General features: G+C 42.7%; 1 protein-coding gene and 1 long non-coding RNA gene across 5 annotated transcripts; one reads left to right on the top strand and one right to left on the bottom strand.

The window, feature by feature from the left end:
- The first annotated feature begins 7787 nt into the window (after nucleotides 1–7787).
- LOC117504809 (flocculation protein FLO11-like) lies at nucleotides 7788–12783 on the top strand. 3 transcript variants are annotated; one of them, XM_034164330.1, is made up of 14 exons: nucleotides 7788–8055; nucleotides 8434–8623; nucleotides 8746–8844; nucleotides 8986–9118; nucleotides 9252–9868; nucleotides 10247–10435; nucleotides 10558–10656; nucleotides 10801–10933; nucleotides 11070–11291; nucleotides 11337–11461; nucleotides 11842–12030; nucleotides 12153–12251; nucleotides 12396–12528; nucleotides 12657–12783. In XM_034164330.1, the coding sequence occupies exons 3-14, from the start codon at nucleotides 8761–8763 to the stop codon at nucleotides 12737–12739; spliced, it is 2106 nt and encodes a 701-aa protein (XP_034020221.1). In that variant the 5' UTR covers nucleotides 7788–8055; nucleotides 8434–8623; nucleotides 8746–8760; the 3' UTR covers nucleotides 12740–12783. The 3 variants fall into 3 exon arrangements, with proteins under 3 accessions (XP_034020221.1, XP_034020220.1, XP_034020219.1); XM_034164329.1 differs by having other exon boundaries at nucleotides 8986–9115; nucleotides 11070–11461; XM_034164328.1 differs by having other exon boundaries at nucleotides 11070–11461.
- On the bottom strand, nucleotides 7814–16652 carry LOC117504812. 2 transcript variants are annotated; one of them, XR_004558901.1, is made up of 3 exons: nucleotides 16568–16652; nucleotides 12821–12910; nucleotides 7814–7918 (listed from the first exon to the last, which is right to left on the bottom strand). It is a non-coding gene; the product is annotated as an uncharacterized LOC117504812 (long non-coding RNA). The 2 variants fall into 2 exon arrangements; XR_004558902.1 differs by lacking the exon at nucleotides 7814–7918 and adding an exon at nucleotides 9500–9596.
- Nucleotides 16653–19669: the final 3017 nt, after the last annotated feature.

Here is a 19669-nt window from a genome sequence, read left to right as displayed (position 1 = left end):
AGACATTTAATCAGAATCAGAAGTTTATTGCCATTGCCAGTGAACAGGATTCACAGACTAGGAATTTGCTTCAGTATAATGGTGCAACATTAAGAAGAGAGCAATATAAAATGCTAAGATAAAATATAACATATGTGCCAAAATAAGATAAAATATAAGATACAAAAAGAAATATGAAATATGAAAGGCTGTGTGCAACAGAAAAACAGAGAAACAGAAAAAAAAAACAGTGCAGTGGGAGGAGTGCAATTAAAAACCAGAGTACATTGTTTAAAGTGACCCGTGATAAAATGATAAAGTGACAGAGTTAAGCTTAAGGTGACTGAGTTATGAGGTGTTCATGAGTCTAACGGCAGAGGGGAAGAAACTGTTCTTATGGCGGGAGGTTCTGGTCCGGATGGACCGTAGCCTCCTGCCCGAGGGGAGTGGTTTGAATAGACTGTGTGCAGGGTGAGACGGGTCGGCTGTGATCCGACCTGCTTGGCCCAGAGTTCTGGACACGTGCAGGTCGTGGAGAGATGGAAGGCTACAGCCGATCACCTTCTCAGCAGAGGCCACAATGCGCTGCAGTCTGTGTCTGTCCCTGGCTGTGGCCCCGGCGTACCACACCGTGATGGAGGAGCAGAGGATGGACTCGATGATGGCTGTGTAGAACTGCACCATCAGCTGGACAGGCAGCTTGGCCTTCTTCAGCTGCCGCAGGAAGTACATCCTCTGCTGGGCCTTCTTGATAAGGGAGCTGATGGTTGACTCCCACTTGAGGTCCTGGGTGATGGTGGTGCCAAGGAAGCGGTGACAGTCCACAGTGGTGATGGGGCTGTTGGTGAGGGCGAGGGAGGGCGGGGGGGCTGTGGCTTTCCTGAAATCCACGATCATCTCCACTGTTTTCTGGGCGTTGAGCTCTAAGTTGTTGCTGCTGCACCAGGTCACCAGCCGGTCCACCTCCCTCCTGTAGGCAGACTCATCCCCATCCGAAATGAGTCCGATGAGGGTGGTGTCTTCTGCAAACTTGATGAGCTTTACGGAGTCGTGGCTGGAGGTGCAGCAGTTAGTGTACAGGGAGAAGAGCAGAGGGGAAAGGACACAGCCCTGTGGAGAGCCTGTGCTGAGAGCCAGAGTGTTCGAGACATTCTTTCCCAGCCTCACACGCTGACTCCGGTCCGTCACGAAGTCTGTGATCCACCTGCAGGTGGAGTCAGGCACGTGGAGCAGAGAAAGCTTGTCCTGGAGCAAAGCTGGAAGGATGGTGTTGAATGCAGAGCTGAAGTCCACAAACAGGATCCTAGTGTAGGTTCCTGGGGAGTCCAGGTGCTGCAGGATGGAGTGCAGGGCCAGGTTTATGGCATCATCTATAGACCTGTTGGCTCTGTAGGCAAACTGCAGGGGGTCCAGGAGGGGGTGATGGACTTCAGGTGGGATAAAACCAGGCGTTTGAAGGTCTTCATGACTACAGACATGAGAACCACAGGCCTGTAGTCATTAAGTCCAGTGACGCGTGGTTTCTTGGGGACTGGAACTATGATGGAGGACTTAGACTGGAACATGGCATGACTCCAGGGAGGTGTTGAAGATCCCCGTGAAGACTGGGGCCAGCTCATCAGCGCAGTGTCTCAGGGTGGCAGGAGAGACACAGTCTGGGCTCGGGGCCTTACGTGGATTCAGCCTTTTGAAAGGTCTCCTCACGTCCTCCTCTTGGACCGAGAGGGCAACGGGGGGAGGGGGAGGTCAGCGGTGAGAGGGGGGAGGTCCAGAGTGTTTGAATATCCAGTTGTGTGGGGGGTGGGGAGGTGTGAGTCCTTGTCTTCAAAACGTGAATAGAAGACGTTCAGGTCGTTGGCCAGCTTCAGGTCGTCAATAGAAAGAGGTGCTTTAGGCTTGTAGTTGGTGATCTCTTTCAACCCCCTCCACACAGAGGCCGAGTCATTGGCAGAGAACCTTTGCTGCAGACGTGAACTGTACATGGATTTAGCTTTTGTCACCTCCTTGCTAAATCTGTACTTTGCACCTCTGTAGCTGTCTCCATCTCCTTCTCTGAAAGCCACCTCTTTCTGCTGACGGAGCTGCCGGAGTTTAGGTGTGAACCAGGGCTTGTCATTGTTATATCTCACCCTGATACGCTGTGGGATGATGCTGTCTTCACAGAAATGAATATATGACGTCACAGTGTCCGTGTAGTCATCTAGACTGTCTGTTGAAGCCTCAAACATATCCCAATCTGTAGTGCCCAAGCACACGCGTAGCTCCTCTACAGCTTCATTGCTCCACACTTTAGACGTCCTCACAACAGGTTTAGAGAGTTTTAGTCTCTGTCTGTACGTGGGGATCAAGTGGACCATCACGTGATCTGAGAGTCCCAAAGCTGCACGGGCCACTGCTCGGTAGGCACCACTCACTGTCGTGTAACAATGATCTAACGTGCTCCCTTCTCTGGTCGGACATTTAACAGACTGTTTGTATTTTGGTAATTCCTGACTGAGATTCCCTTTGTTAAAATCACCGAGAATTATAACAAGAGAGTCTGGAAAGTCTCTCTCCACGCTCATAATCTGACTCGCGAGCGCGCGCTCGGCCTCGTGCACGTCCTCGCTCGGTGGAATATACACAGAGCAAAGTATGAAAGAGTTAAACTCACGTGGAGAGTAGAACGGTCTGCAGTTTATGAGGAGATATTCCATAGAGGGACAGCAGTGTTGGGAGATCACAGTCACATCGGAGCACCAGGCGTTGTTGATACAGAAACACAGTCCCCCTCTAGTTTTTCCACCAGAGAGTGCTCGGTCTCTGTCTGCACGAAGGAGTCGGAATCCCTCTAGTTGGAGCGCGCAGTCCGGTGTCTGTGCATTTAACCACGTCTCCGTGAAGCACAGTACACAAGATGAGGAGAAATCTCTATTCTTCTTCATCAGCAGTGCCAGCTCATCCATCTTGTTGTGGAGTGAGCAGACGTTGGAGAGAAATATCCCTGGCGTAATGTCCGTGGGTGTTGATGATTTGATGTTTAGAAGCTCCTCGCGGGTGTAGGAACACGATGACACACGATTCACACACAAAAACAGACAAAACAGGGAGCACCAGAATACCAGGGCACCTTCATGTGGCGCCATCTTGGAAGGGGGGGGGGGGGGGGAGACAGCAGGTGAGCCTTCATTTCCGAGTTAAACTATTTTGAAAAGTTTTACAATGCACAGGACTCTACATGTCTGAATATTGCACTGCATAAATACCTCAAAGACCTCGTGCTTGTCTTTAGAATTGTTTTTTGATGCAATCACTTTCTGCTTCCAAACAATGGCACTAAAGCTGCCCTGTGCCTGATCACACCTCATTTTAAGAGGAGCTGAAATATGCGCAGATGAACAGAAGTACACCTGCTATTTATAGGACAGAGTTGTTGGGTGTGAAAGCACAACTGTATCTGGTAAAAAACTTCTGACGGTATTTACAGTAGTGTTCAGAATAATAGTAGTGCTATGTGGCTAAAAGATTAATCCAGGTTTTGAGTATATTTCTTATTGTTACATGGGAAACAAGGTACCAGTAGATTCAGTAGATCCAACAAGACCAAGCATCAGAGGTGGGACAAAGTCACTGCCAAGTCATTCTCAAGTCATCATTCTGCAAGTCCCAAGTCAAGTCTCAAGTCACCTTTTGGGTGACCTGACTTGACTTTTGGGTGGGTTTCAATTAAGAAACCCACTAAGGTACCTTTCAGCAAAGTCATGAGGTGTGTAGGTCTATGTGTGCAGTTGTGTGCATTACATGGCAGTACCTTGACATCAGAGTGTTTGTGTGAATGTGATGCATTATTCTAAAGCATCAGCTCGGGGTCACCACAGCGGATTCACCCAGATCCTGCATTGGTATTTGGCACAGGTTTTACGCCGGATGCCCTTCCTGGCACAACTCCAGGTTTACCTGGAGAAACACACACAGCCGCTGGCAGTCCATAGAGGTCTCCCATCCAAGTACTAACCAGGCCCCACACTGCTTAGCTTCTGAGATCAGACGGGATCAGGCTGACACAGAGCAGACTGGCTGCTGATTGTAAAGCATCTGTATCAGATGAAAAAACAGTGACATAAATACATCCCATTAATCATTTGCATAAATATGTAACAAAGGTGTGTCCTTTTTGCCCACCTCAACAAAGCTTATTTTTCAGTCCCTATCTCTTATGATATAATATGTTTGACGTCAGAGGAGTGTGGCAGCCAAAAAGAGACACTCCTTCAAGAAGAAGAATGTGTTATCATTAGTCATCGCTCCTCCTTTGTTTAAATAGTGCTCCAGGCTGAGCAGGTGTCACATCTTTACCTTGGAGTCAGTCAGAGCATCAAGGATGACGAGCACCCTGTGAGCCACACCCAAAGGAAAGCAACGCATACAAGGGTTTCTTCTGCACAGATTTGCAGTGCTGCCATCCTCATCTTTTTTTATTTTTTAAACGGATTCTCACTTCTCAAATCCAAGACAGGACAGGTAGGCAATAACACCAGTTTGGAAACAATCATGATATGATGTTGATGTACATATCACTGAAGTGTATCAACTGGCTTTATGTTATCATTCAAGATATATCATAAACATAAATATAATGCAATATGGAAATTACTGATGGCTGATCGTCATCGATTTCCCTGGTGGAAGTCACAGAGGTAGTGAAACAACTCCGTAGTGGCAAAGCCCTGGGGCTGGATGACATCTGTGCAGAAATGCTGAAGGCTCTGGGTGTGGAGAGACTGTCTTCGATGAGATGTCTCTGCAACACTGTGTGGAGGTCTGAAACAGTGCCAAAAGAGTGGCAAACGTGGGTGGTGATCCCCATTTTAAAAAAAAAAAGGGGGACCAGAGAGTGTGTGTATGTATGTATGTGTGTAACAAAACAAATTGAGTCTCCCTGGTAAAGTCTACTCCAGGGTGTTGGAAAGGAGGGTTTGGCCGGTAGTTGAATCCTAACCAGTCTACATGTGTTTTGTGGACTTGGAGAAGGTGTATGGTCAGGTACCCCGGGAGATGCTGTGCAAGGTGTTGCAGTATGGATTGAGGGGGTCCATCTCAGGGCCATCCAATCTCTGTACTAACAAAACGAGAGCTGTGTTCGGGTCCTCGTCAGTAAATGGGACTCATTTCTGGTGGAGGTTGAGGAAAGATGTCCCCACAGCATGATACTGCTGTAGGGATGGTGCCTTGGTTTCCTCCAACCATGACGGTCAATTTTAAAGTTTCCAATTCACACTCAGCTCAACAGGGAGTGCCCACTTTAAGGGCTCCAGATCTACAAGTAAAAATCCTATTCATTTTCTCCATTGACCTTTCAGAAAATGGTTATATAAATGGTCTGCATTTATTTACCACTTTTCCATCTGCATCAGATGCTCATAGCTCTTTACAATGATGCCTCACATTCACCCGTTCATGCAGACACACTCTCACACGATGTAATTTTTAATTTAACCTTTATTTAACCAGGTTAGTCCCATTCAGATCAAGATCTCTTTTGCAAGAGAGACCTGGACAGTTACAAAGTTTCCAATTCACCTAGCTTACATGTCTTTTGAATGTGGGAGGAAACCAGAGCACCCAGAGGAAACCCATGCAAATACGGGGAGAACATGCAACCTCCACAAAGAAAGGCCACCGGCGGGGATCAAACCCATGACCTTCTTTCTGTGAAGCAACAGTGCTAACCACTAAGCCACCATGCTGCCATTCAAGTATAATACAGTACCTAAATGTCAAAATATAGAAATTTATTTACAGTGTGTAAATAAACGTCAAAACATACAAATACATGAATTAAGGTATAAATACAGGGTGACTCCCCCTGCCCTCCAAAAAACAGAACGTAAAAAACTTGTAATGAATTCTTCAAAGTGGTCATTAAAGTCATACATAGACTGAAGTTTAAGTCAGTCTGTGTATGATCATTCCTCAAAGTTTCAGTTATCTTGGTCACTTTGCATAAAAGTAATGTTCTTTCAAAATTATGCTCCAAATGGTATAATTTGTTGGTGAAACAGGCCTCCAGGCAAAATGTCTTTTCCTTGTTTGACCAAGACATGTTGGGGAAGACTATTGTTCCAATCGTCTACCACAACATGTCTTGGTTCACAAATACAAGTATTTGTATGTATTAAATCACCTTGGGTGAAATATCAACACCAGTCTCCTGATGTGCGAGATGTATTTGTGTTTATTTATGATGTGTGCATCGTGTTTAAGATGTGTGCTTGTACTTTAAAAATAAATATTAAAAAAGTATATATCGATACATTTATGTAATTAGCTTGTCTTGTATATTTATAAACACATTTATGTATTATTAATATATGCAGTTAAAATGTTGTTAAAACACTTTAATATAATGTAAATTCAACCAATGAAATCACCTGGTGAAGTTGGTAGTTACACAGATTATCTAATTATATGGTCTTAATTGGGCAGTGCAGTCTCGTTTGAGGGTGGGCACTAAAGGGTTAAAATATGATGCATATGATTCTAATCCTAATCCTCTGGGTTTTTCGGCAAATTACATGGCAAACAAAGAGAAAATGCAAAGAAAAAGTGACAATGCGGTGCAAAGCAGACGTGTTGCTTGGTTTGTTTATGACCCAAAGCTCAAACATGTCGAGGCAGTTGTGCAGGTGAGAGAGGCCGAAACGTACTGACACAACCTCTCCCATTTGTCTTGTCTTCCCTTTTCCACTGGGACCCGCAAAAACAAAAAAAATCTTTTCACACTTTTCGCAACTGCTTCGATGATTGCTGCCAAAAACAAAACAGTATAGTGTTTTTCCATTTGAAGTGATGTTGTGATGTGTTGGCAATGGCAGGCTGTGCCTGGAAATGGTGAAATTCCGCAATATCATGCAGGGGTACAAATGAGACTGCCCTGCACTATTCACGTTTGGTCAACCATAAACCTGGGTTTAATTCCCAGTCACTGAACCTGTGTCGTTGGACAAAATACGTCAACGACATTATCCCAGTCCACTCAGCCCCAAATATGGTAAAAGCTGTGCCTGGAGATGGAAGGGGGAGTGGTAACGGATCCAGGAAAAACCACTGGCACCAATAGGCCTCAGGGCCAATACAGGACTCACTGTTATCGTCTTAGAGTCAACCAGCATTTTGCAGTGAAAGGCTTTCATAGGCATGGATGTTTCTCTCTTCAAATCTGGCAGTACTGGTTTTGTGGTAATTTCATGAGGGAACATGGGGAATCACACTGAATAACAAGAGCTGAAGGAACCATGACTTAATTAACCAAAATGCTCTTAATCTACTGCAGGCATGGACCACAGAGTGGTCCTCAGTGTCCTGTTGGTGACTCTTTCCTGGATGTTGGTGAGCACCAACGCTGACAACACAACAACAGCTGTAAGCACAACTACTCTGGCAACCACAACACAAGCAGCAACATCACCTGAAACAACAAGTCTGGCAACCATGACACTAGCTACAACAACGTCTGAAACAACAAGTCTGGCAACCATGACACTAGCTACTACGCCGTCTGAAACAACAAGTCTGGCAACCATGACACTAGCTACAACAACGTCTGAAACAACAAGTCTGGCAACCATGACACTAGCTACAACAACGTCTGAAACAACAAGTCTGGCAACCATGACACTAGCTACAACATCACCTGAAACAACAAGTCTGGCAACCATGACACTAGCTACAACAACGTCTGAAACAACAAGTCTGGCAACCACGACACTAGCTACAACGCCGTCTGAAACAACAAGTCTGGCAACCATGACACTAGCTACTATGCCGTCTGAAACAACAAGTCTGGCAAACACGACACTAGCTACAACGCCGGCTGAAACAAGTCTGGCAACCACGACACTAGCTACTACGCCGGCTGAAACAACAAGTCTGGCAACCACGACAATAGCTACTACGCCGGCTGAAACAACAAGTCTGGCAACCACGACACAAGCAGCAGCTACCAATGCCACCACCCCCACAGTGTTGATAACACAAGTGACAACAGCAGTGGCAACTCCAGCTACTGTGCTTTTCATCATAGCAGGACCTCTCTCTGTGAGTGACTACAGACAATTATGATAAGTAAAACTAATTACTGGGAAAAAAAAAAAACATGTTAATGAATTCATGGTGTAATACCATGTCACAAAACATTTGTGTCTGTAAGGTAAAGACTTTCTTTTTAAAACATGAAATTTTAATAAAGTAATTCAATTGTCATTATATTAAAAGTTCAAGAATATTCCCTTTAAACTGACAGTGAAAACGTCTCTACAACATGAAAACATAAATAAAAAGTAACTTGGCTTTGGCTTTAATATTGTAATTTAATTTCTGTCAACTTGTATGGGTTTCTTTCACTGTCAGCTTAAAAGATAAGTTTAGAAATTAAAACATCGTGATCATCTTACCTACGTCTTTTTGTGTTTGCAGACTCCAATTGATCGTACCGGGGTGTGGCATCACTGATTTGTGCATATCTGAGGCCCCGAATTGTGATCCATCACAAAGCCCTTGTATCTTCTTGGCTGTTCGCTCAGTCGGCGGTGATAGGTTCAGATTTAAGTTTTCAGGATTCTCAAGTGGCTACATTGCTATCATCATCTCAGCTGACAGCACACTGGTACAGAAAATCAGCTCTCTCACTGACAGTTGATGAACAAATGGACTTTAAGTGTAACTCTGATAGAAACAACAGCTTTGTGTCAAAGTCACCTCTAAAGAGAACCAACTGTTTGTCCACAGGGAGGAAATGACACCATGTACATCTGTAACGACAATAAGAATACATCGGTAAAATTTTTCAGTGCTCTGTTTGACCAGGGCACAGTGACTTTTGTGCCGGTGAGTTCTACCTGCCTCAGTGCAACTGTGCACATATTTATTATGACGGAAACAAACCATGAATCATCATAATATTCATTGCAAACATGACTTGAAGTTATTGGTGTATTGGTCATGTGTTAAATGGTTTTCGTTCTGCAGCCACTAAGTGTGACCTCAGTGACGGGCAGCGTCACAGGAACAAGGATCCAGTGTGTATTTGAGGCACCGTTATTTATCCCAATGGGACGAACCCTAAATAACTTACTGTCGATGGGCACTGGAATTCTGAGTGGTCAGTTTACACACTAACATGATAAAACAGCAAACTCAGTCACTCAGTCACAACTATCACGGATTATTCATTATCAATTCATATTTTATTAATGTTAATCAAACTATTTGTTTGTCCTTTGTTTTGACCTCAGAAAATGGAACTGCAGAACCTCCAGAAGTCACATACCAAGGGGTGGGAGTTGATTTTAGCGCTACAAACTCCACTGTTCCCATGAATTCGATTTCCAACGCTGACAACACAACAACAGCTGTAAGCACAACTAGTCTGGCAACCACAACACAAGCAGCAACATCACCTGAAACAACAAGTCTGGCAACCACAACACTAGGTACAACACCGGCTGAAACAACAAGTCTGGCAACCACGACACTAGCTACTACGCCGGCTGAAATAACAAGTCTGGCAACCACGACACTAGCTACTACGCCGGCTGAAACAACAAGTCTGGGAACCACGACACTAGCTACTACGCCGGCTGAAACAACAAGTCTGGCAACCACGACACTAGCTACAACAACGTCTGAAACAACAAGTCTGGCAACCATGACACTAGCTACAACAACGTCTGAAACAACAAGTCTGGCAACCATGACACTAGCTACAACAACGTCTGAAACAACAAGTCTGGCAACCACGACACAAGCAGCAGCTACCAATGCCACCACCCCCACAGTGTTGATAACACAAGTGACAACAGCAGTGGCAACTCCAGCTACTGTGCTTTTCATCATAGCAGGACCTCTCTCTGTGAGTGACTACAGACAATTATGATAAGTAAAAACTAATTACTGGGAAAAAAAAAACATGTTAGTGAATTCATGGTGTAATACCATGTCACAAAAACATTTGTGTCTGTAAGGTAAAGACTTTCTTTTTAAAACATGAAATTTTAATAAAATAATTCAATTGTCATTATATTAAAAGTTCAAGAATATTCCCTTTAAACTGACAGTGAAAACGTCTCTACAACATGAAAACATAAATAAAAAGTAACTCGGCTTTGGCTTTAATATTGTAATTTAATTTCTGTCAACTTGTATGGGTTTCTTTCACTGTCAGCTTAAAAGATAAGTTTAGAAATTAAAACATCGTGATCATCTTACCTACGTCTTTTTGTGTTTGCAGACTCCAATTGATCGTACCGGGTGTGGCATCACTGATTTGTGCATATCTGAGGCCCCGAATTGTGATCCATCACAAAGCCCTTGTATCTTCTTGGCTGTTCGCTCAGTTGGCGGTGATCGGTTCAGATTTAAGTTTTCAGGATTCTCAAGTGGCTACATTGCTATCATCATCTCAGCTGACAGCACACCGGTACAGAAAATCAACTCTCTCACTGACAGTTGATGAACAAATGGACTTTAAGTGTAACTCTGATAGAAACAACAGCTTTGTGTCAAAGTCACCTCTAAAGAGAACCAACTGTTTGTCCACAGGGAGGAAATGACACCATGTACATCTGTAACGACAATAAGGATACATCGGTAAAATTTTTCAGTGCTCTGTTTGACCAGGGCACAGTGACTTTTGTGCCGGTGAGTTCTACCTGCCTCAGTGCAACTGTGCACATATTTATTATGACGGAAACAAACCATGAATCATCATAATATTCATTGTAAACATGTTCTCTTGAAGTTATTGGCGTATTGGTCATGTGTTAAATGGTTTTCGCTCTGCAGCCACAAAGTGTGACCTCAGTGACGGGCAGCGTCACAGGAACAAGGATCCAGTGTGTATTTGAGGCACCGTTATTTATCCCAATGGGACGAACCCTAAATAACTTACTGTCGATGGGCACTGGAATTCTGAGTGGTCAGTTTAATCACTAACATGATAAAACAACAAACTCAGTCACTCAGTCACACAACTATCGCGGATTTATTCATTATCAATTCATATTTTATTAATGTTAATCAAACTATTTGTTTGTCCTTTGTTTTGACCTCAGAAAATGGAACTGCAGAACCTCCAGAAGTCACATACCAAGGGGTGGGAGTTGATTTTAGCGCTCCAAACTCCACTGTTCCCATGAATTCGATTTCCAACGCTGACAACACAACAACAGCTGTAAGCACAACTAGTCTGGCAACCACAACACAAGCAGCAACATCACCTGAAACAACAAGTCTGGCAACCACGACACTAGCTACTACGCCGGCTGAAACAACAAGTCTGGCAACCACGACAATAGCTACTACGCCGGCTGAAACAACAAGTCTGGCAACCACGACACAAGCAGCAGCTACCAATGCCACCACCCCCACAGTGTTGATAACACAAGTGACAACAGCAGTGGCAACTCCAGCTACTGTGCTTTTCATCATAGCAGGACCTCTCTCTGTGAGTGACTACAGACAATTATGATAAGTAAAAACTAATTACTGGGAAAAAAAAAAAACATGTTAGTGAATTCATGGTGTAATACCATGTCACAAAAACATTTGTGTCTGTAAGGTAAAGACTTTCTTTTTAAAACATGAAATTTTAATAAAATAATTCAATTGTCATTATATTAAAAGTTCAAGAATATTCCCTTTAAACTGACAGTGAAAACGTCTCTACAACATGAAAATATAAATAAAAAGTAACTTGGCTTTGGCTTTAATATTGTAATTTAATTTCTGTCAACTTGTATGGGTTTCTTTCACTGTCAGCTTAAAAGATAAGTTTAGAAATTAAAACATCGTGATCATCTTACCTACGTCTTTTTGTGTTTGCAGACTCCAATTGATCGTACCGGGTGTGGCATCACTGATTTGTGCATATCTGAGGCCCCGAATTGTGATCCATCACAAAGCCCTTGTATCTTCTTGGCTGTTCGCTCAGTTGGCGGTGATCGGTTCAGATTTAAGTTTTCAGGATTCTCAAGTGGCTACATTGCTATCATCATCTCAGCTGACAGCACACCGGTACAGAAAATCAACTCTCTCACTGACAGTTGATGAACAAATGGACTTTAAGTGTAACTCTGATAGAAACAACAGCTTTGTGTCAAAGTCACCTCTAAAGAGAACCAACTGTTTGTCCACAGGGAGGAAATGACACCATGTACATCTGTAACGACAATAAGGATACATCGGTAAAATTTTTCAGTGCTCTGTTTGACCAGGGCACAGTGACTTTTGTGCCGGTGAGTTCTACCTGCCTCAGTGCAACTGTGCACATATTTATTATGACGGAAACAAACCATGAATCATCATAATATTCATTGTAAACATGTTCTCTTGAAGTTATTGGCGTATTGGTCATGTGTTAAATGGTTTTCGCTCTGCAGCCACAAAGTGTGACCTCAGTGACGGGCAGCATCACAGGAACAAGGATCCAGTGTGTATTTGAGGCACCGTTATTTATCCCAATGGGACGAACCCTAAGTAACTTACTGTCGATGGGCACTGGAATTCTGAGTGGTCAGTTTACACACTAACATGATAAAACAACAAACTCAGTAACACAACTATCACTGATTTATTCATTATCAATTAATATTTTATTAATGTAAATCAAACTATTTGTTTGTCCTTTGTTTTGACCTCAGAAAATGGAACTGCAGAACCTCCAGAAGTCACATACCAAGGGGTGGGAGTTGATTTAGCGCTCCAAACTCTACTGTTCCCATGAATTCGATTTCCAACGCTGACAACACAACAACAGCTGTAAGCACAACTAGTCTGGCAACCACAACACAAGAAGCAACATCACCTGAAACAACAAGTCTGGCAACCACGACACTAGCTACTACGCCGGCTGAAACAACAAGTCTGGCAACCACGACAATAGCTACTACGCCGGCTGAAACAACAGTCTGGCAACCACGACACAAGCAGCAGCTACCAATGCCACCACCCCCACAGTGTTTGATAACACAAGTGACAACAGCAGTGGCAACTCCAGCTACTGTGCTTTTCATCATAGCAGGACCTCTCTCTGTGAGTGACTACAGACAATTATGATAAGTAAAAACTAATTACTGGGAAAAAAAAAAACATGTTAATGAATTCATGGTGTAATACCATGTCACAAAAACATTTGTGTCTGTAAGGTAAAGACTTTCTTTTTAAAACATGAAATTTTAATAAAGTAATTCAACTGTCATTATATTAAAAGTTCAAGAATATTCCCTTTAAACTGACAGTGAAAACGTCTCTACAACATGAAAACATAAATAAAAAGTAACTTGGCTTTGGCTTTAATATTGTAATTTAATTTCTGTCAACTTGTAGGGGTTTCTTTCACTGTCAGCTTAAAAGATAAGTTTAGAAATTAAAACATCGTGATCATCTTACCTACGTCTTTTTGTGTTTGCAGACTCCAACTGATCGTACCGGGTGTGGCATCACTGATTTGTGCATATCTGAGGCCCCGAATTGTGATCCATCACAAAGCCCTTGTATCTTCTTGGCTGTTCGCTCAGTCGGCGGTGATCGGTTCAGATTTAAGTTTTCAGGATTCTCAAGTGGCTACATTGCTATCATCATCTCAGCTGACAGCACACCGGTACAGAAAATCAGCTCTCTCACTGACAGTTGATGAACAAATGGACTTTAAGTGTAACTCTGATAGAAACAACAGCTTTGTGTCAAAGTCACCTCTAAAGAGAACCAACTGTTTGTCCACAGGGAGGAAATGACACCATGTACATCTGTAACGACAATAAGGATACATCGGTAAAATTTTCAGTGCTCTGTTTGACCAGGGCACAGTGACTTTTGTGCCGGTGAGTTCTACCTGCCTCAGTGCAACTGTGCACATATTTATTATGACGGAAACAAACCATGAATCATCATAATATTCATTGCAAACATGACTTGAAGTTATTGGTGTATGGTCATGTGTTAAATGGTTTCGTTCTGCAGCCACTAAGTGTGACCTCAGTGACGGGCAGCGTCACAGGAACAAGGATCCAGTGTGTATTTGAGGCACCGTTATTTATCCCAATGGGACGAACCCTAAGTAACTTACTGTCGATGGGCACTGGAATTCTGAGTGGTCAGTTTACACACTAACATGATAAAACAGCAAACTCAGTAACACAACTATCACTGATTTATTCATTATCAATTCATATTTTATTAATGTAAATCAAACTATTTGTTTGTCCTTTGTTTTGACCTCAGAAAATGGAACTGCAGAACCTCCAGAAGTCACATACCAAGGGGTGGGAGTTGATTTTAGCGCTCCAAACTCCACTGTTCCCATGAATTCGATTTCCAACGCTGACAACACAACAACAGCTGTAAGCACAACTAGTCTGGCAACCACAACACAAGCAGCAACATCACCTGAAACAACAAGTCTGGCAACCACAACACTAGGTACAACACCGGCTGAAACAACAAGTCTGGCAACCACGACACTAGCTACTACGCCGGCTGAAACAACAAGTCTGGCAACCACGACACTAGCTACTACGCCGGCTGAAATAACAAGTCTGGCAACCACGACACTAGGTACTACGCCGGCTGAAACAACAAGTCTGGGAACCACGACACTAGCTACTACGCCGGCTGAAACAACAAGTCTGGCAACCACGACACTAGCTACAACAACGTCTGAAACAACAAGTCTGGGAACCACGACACTAGCTACAACAACGTCTGAAACAACAAGTCTGGCAACCATGACACTAGCTACAACAACGTCTGAAACAACAAGTCTGGCAACCATGACACTAGCTACAACAACGTCTGAAACAACAAGTCTGGCAACCACGACACTAGCTACAACGCCGGCTGAAACAACAAGTCTGGGAACCACGACACTAGTTACTACGCCGGCTGAAACAACAAGTCTGGGAACCACGACACTAGCTACTACGCCGGCTGAAACAACAAGTCTGGGAACCACGACACTAGCTACTACGCCGGCTGAAACAACAAGTCTGGCAACCACGACACTAGCTACTACGCCGGCTGAAACAACAAGTCTGGCAACCACGACACTAGCTACTACGCCGGCTGAAACAACAAGTCTGGCAACCACGACACAAGCAGCAGCTACCAATGCCACCACCCCCACAGTGTTGATAACACAAGCGACAACAGCAGTGCCAACTCTAGCTACTGTGCTTTTCATCATAGCAGGACCTCTCTCTGTGAGTGACTACAGACAATTATGATAAGTAAAAACTAATTACTGGGGAAAAAAAAAACATGTTAGTGAATTCATGGTGTAATACCATGTCACAAAAACGTTTGTGTCTGTAAGGTAAAGACTTTCTTTTTAAAACATGAAATTTTAATAAAATAATTCAAATGTCATTATATTAAAAGTTCAAGAATATTCCCTTTAAACTGACAGTGAAAACGTCTCTACAACATGAAAACATAAATAAAAAGTAACTCGGCTTTGGCTTTAATATTGTAATTTAATTTCTGTCAACTTGTATGGGTTTCTTTCACTGTCAGCTTAAAAGATAAGTTTAGAAATTAAAACATCGTGATAATCTTACCTACGTCTTTTTGTGTTTGCAGACTCCAATTGATCGTACCGGGTGTGGCATCACTGATTTGTGCATATCTGAGGCCCCGAATTGTGATCCATCACAAAGCCCTTGTATCTTCTTGGCTGTTCGCTCAGTCGGCGGTGATCGGTTCAGATTTAAGTTTTCAGGATTCTCAAGTGGCTACATTGCTATCATCATCTCAGCTGACAGCACACTGGTACAGAAATCAACTCTCTCACTGACAGTTGAACAAATGGACTTTAAGTGTAACTCTGATAGAAACAACAGCTTTGTGTCAAAGTCACCTCTAAAGAGAACCAACTGTTTGTCCACAGGGAGGAAATGACACCATGTACATCTGTAACGACAATAAGGATACATCGGTAAAATTTTTCAGTGCTCTGTTTGACCAGGGCACAGTGACTTTTGTGCCGGTGAGTTCTACCTGCCTCAGTGCAACCGTGCACATATTTATTATGACGGAAACAAACCATGAATCATCATAATATTCATTGTAAACATGTTCTCTTGAAGTTATTGGCGTATTGGTCATGTGTTAAATGGTTTTCGCTCTGCAGCCACAAAGTGTGACCTCAGTGACGGGCAGCGTCACAGGAACAAGGATCCAGTGTGTATTTGAGGCACCGTTATTTATCCCAATGGGACGAACCCTAAATAACTTACTGTCGATGGGCACTGGAATTCTGAGTGGTCAGTTTACACACTAACATGATAAAACAGCAAACTCAGTAACACAACTATCACTGATTTATTCATTATCAATTAATATTTTATTAATGTAAATCAAACTATTTGTTTGTCCTTTGTTTTGACCTCAGAAAATGGAACTGCAGAACCTCCAGAAGTCACATACCAAGGGGTGGGAGTTGATTTTAGCGCTCCAAACTCCACTGTTCCCATGAATTTGATTTCCAACGCTGACAACACAACAACAGCTGTAAGCACAACTAGTCTGGCAACCACAACACAAGCAGCAACATCACCTGAAACAACAAGTCTGGCAACCACGACACTAGCTACTACGCCGGCTGAAACAACAAGTCTGGCAACCACGACACAAGCAGCAGCTACCAATGCCACCACCCCCACAGTGTTGATAACACAAGTGACAACAGCAGTGGCAACTCCAGCTACTGTGCTTTTCATCATAGCAGGACCTCTCTCTGTGAGTGACTACAGACAATTATAAGTAAAAACTAATTACTGGGAAAAAAAAAAAACATGTTAGTGAATTCATGGTGTAATACCATGTCACAAAAACATTTGTGTCTGTAAGGTAAAGACTTTCTTTTAAAACATGAAATTTTAATAAAATAATTCAATTGTCATTATATTAAAAGTTCAAGAATATTCCCTTTAAACTGACAGTGAAAACGTCTCTACAACATGAAAATATAAATAAAAAGTAACTTGGCTTTGGCTTTAATATTGTAATTTAATTTCTGTCAACTTGTATGGGTTTCTTTCACTGTCAGCTTAAAAGATAAGTTTAGAAATTAAAACATCGTGATCATCTTACCTACGTCTTTTGTGTTTGCAGACTCCAATTGATCGTACCGGGTGTGGCATCACTGATTTGTGCATATCTGAGGCCCCGAATTGTGATCCATCACAAAGCCCTTGTATCTTCTTGGCTGTTCGCTCAGTTGGCGGTGATCGGTTCAGATTTAAGTTTTCAGGATTCTCAAGTGGCTACATTGCTATCATCATCTCAGCTGACAGCACACCGGTACAGAAAATCAACTCTCTCACTGACAGTTGATGAACAAATGGACTTTAAGTGTAACTCTGATAGAAACAACAGCTTTGTGTCAAAGTCACCTCTAAAGAGAACCAACTGTTTGTCCACAGGGAGGAAATGACACCATGTACATCTGTAACGACAATAAGGATACATCGGTAAAATTTTTCAGTGCTCTGTTTGACCAGGGCACAGTGACTTTTGTGCCGGTGAGTTCTACCTGCCTCAGTGCAACTGTGCACATATTTATTATGACGGAAACAAACCATGAATCATCATAATATTCATTGTAAACATGTTCTCTTGAAGTTATTGGCGTATTGGTCATGTGTTAAATGGTTTTCGCTCTGCAGCCACAAAGTGTGACCTCAGTGACGGGCAGCGTCACAGGAACAAGGATCCAGTGTGTATTTGAGGCACCGTTATTTATCCCAATGGGACGAACCCTAAGTAACTTACTGTCGATGGGCACTGGAATTCTGAGTGGTCAGTTTACACACTAACATGATAAAACAACAAACTCAGTAACACAACTATCACTGATTTATTCATTATCAATTAATATTTTATTAATGTAAATCAAACTATTTGTTTGTCCTTTGTTTTGACCTCAGAAAATGGAACTGCAGAACCTCCAGAAGTCACATACCAAGGGGTGGGAGTTGATTTTAGCGCTCCAAACTCTACTGTTCCCATGAATTCGATTTCCAACGCTGACAACACAACAACAGCTGTAAGCACAACTAGTCTGGCAACCACAACACAAGCAGCAACATCACCTGAAACAACAAGTCTGGCAACCACGACACTAGCTACTACGCCGGCTGAAACAACAAGTCTGGCAACCACGACAATAGCTACTACGCCGGCTGAAACAACAAGTCTGGCAACCACGACACAAGCAGCAGCTACCAATGCCACCACCCCCACAGTGTTGATAACACAAGTGACAACAGCAGTGGCAACTCCAGCTACTGTGCTTTTCATCATAGCAGGACCTCTCTCTGTGAGTGACTACAGACAATTATGATAAGTAAAAACTAATTACTGGGAAAAAAAAAAAACATGTTAATGAATTCATGGTGTAATACCATGTCACAAAAACATTTGTGTCTGTAAGGTAAAGACTTTCTTTTTAAAACATGAAATTTTAATAAAGTAATTCAACTGTCATTATATTAAAAGTTCAAGAATATTCCCTTTAAACTGACAGTGAAAACGTCTCTACAACATGAAAACATAAATAAAAAGTAACTTGGCTTTGGCTTTAATATTGTAATTTAATTTCTGTCAACTTGTAGGGGTTTCTTTCACTGTCAGCTTAAAAGATAAGTTTAGAAATTAAAACATCGTGATCATCTTACCTACGTCTTTTTGTGTTTGCAGACTCCAACTGATCGTACCGGGTGTGGCATCACTGATTTGTGCATATCTGAGGCCCCGAATTGTGATCCATCACAAAGCCCTTGTATCTTCTTGGCTGTTCGCTCAGTCGGCGGTGATCGGTTCAGATTTAAGTTTTCAGGATTCTCAAGTGGCTACATTGCTATCATCATCTCAGCTGACAGCACACCGGTACAGAAAATCAACTCTCTCACTGACAGTTGATGAACAAATGGACTTTAAGTGTAACTCTGATAGAAACAACAGCTTTGTGTCAAAGTCACCTCTAAAGAGAACCAACTGTTTGTCCACAGGGAGGAAATGACACCATGTACATCTGTAACGACAATAAGGATACATCGGTAAAATTTTTCAGTGCTCTGTTTGACCAGGGCACAGTGACTTTTGTGCCGGTGAGTTCTACCTGCCTCAGTGCAACTGTGCACATATTTATTATGACGGAAACAAACCATGAATCATCATAATATTCATTGTAAACATGTTCTCTTGAAGTTATTGGCGTATTGGTCATGTGTTAAATGGTTTTCGTTCTGCAGCCACAAAGTGTGACCTCAGTGACGGGCAGCGTCACAGGAACAAGGATCCAGTGTGTATTTGAGGCACCGTTATTTATCCCAATGGGACGAACCCTAAGTAACTTACTGTCGATGGGCACTGGAATTCTGAGTGGTCAGTTTACACACTAACATGATAAAACAGCAAACTCAGTAACACAACTATCACTGATTTATTCATTATCAATTCATATTTTATTAATGTAAATCAAACTGTTTGTCCTTTGTTTTGACCTCAGAAAATGGAACTGCAGAACCTCCAGAAGTCACATACCAAGGGGTGGGAGTTGATTTTAGCGCTCCAAACTCCACTGTTCCCATGAATTCGATTTCCAACGCTGACAACACAACAACAGCTGTAAGCACAACTAGTCTGGCAACCACAA

The sequence above is a fragment of the Thalassophryne amazonica genome, chromosome 23 (genome assembly GCF_902500255.1).
Source record: "Thalassophryne amazonica chromosome 23, fThaAma1.1, whole genome shotgun sequence".
Taxonomy (NCBI): Eukaryota; Metazoa; Chordata; class Actinopteri; order Batrachoidiformes; family Batrachoididae; genus Thalassophryne; species Thalassophryne amazonica.
The sequence above is the reverse complement of the archived record's forward strand: the minus strand, read 5'-3'. Positions and strand labels throughout refer to the sequence as shown.

Coding starts and splice junctions, on each gene's coding strand:
- LOC117504809 (XM_034164328.1), top strand. CDS start 8,761: ATGTACATCTGTAACGACAATAAGAATACATCGGTAAAATTTTTCAGT. Junction 8,845..8,985: donor GCACAGTGACTTTTGTGCCG/GTGAGTTCTACC, acceptor TTCGTTCTGCAG/CCACTAAGTGTGACCTCAGT. Junction 12,252..12,395: donor GCACAGTGACTTTTGTGCCG/GTGAGTTCTACC, acceptor TTCGCTCTGCAG/CCACAAAGTGTGACCTCAGT.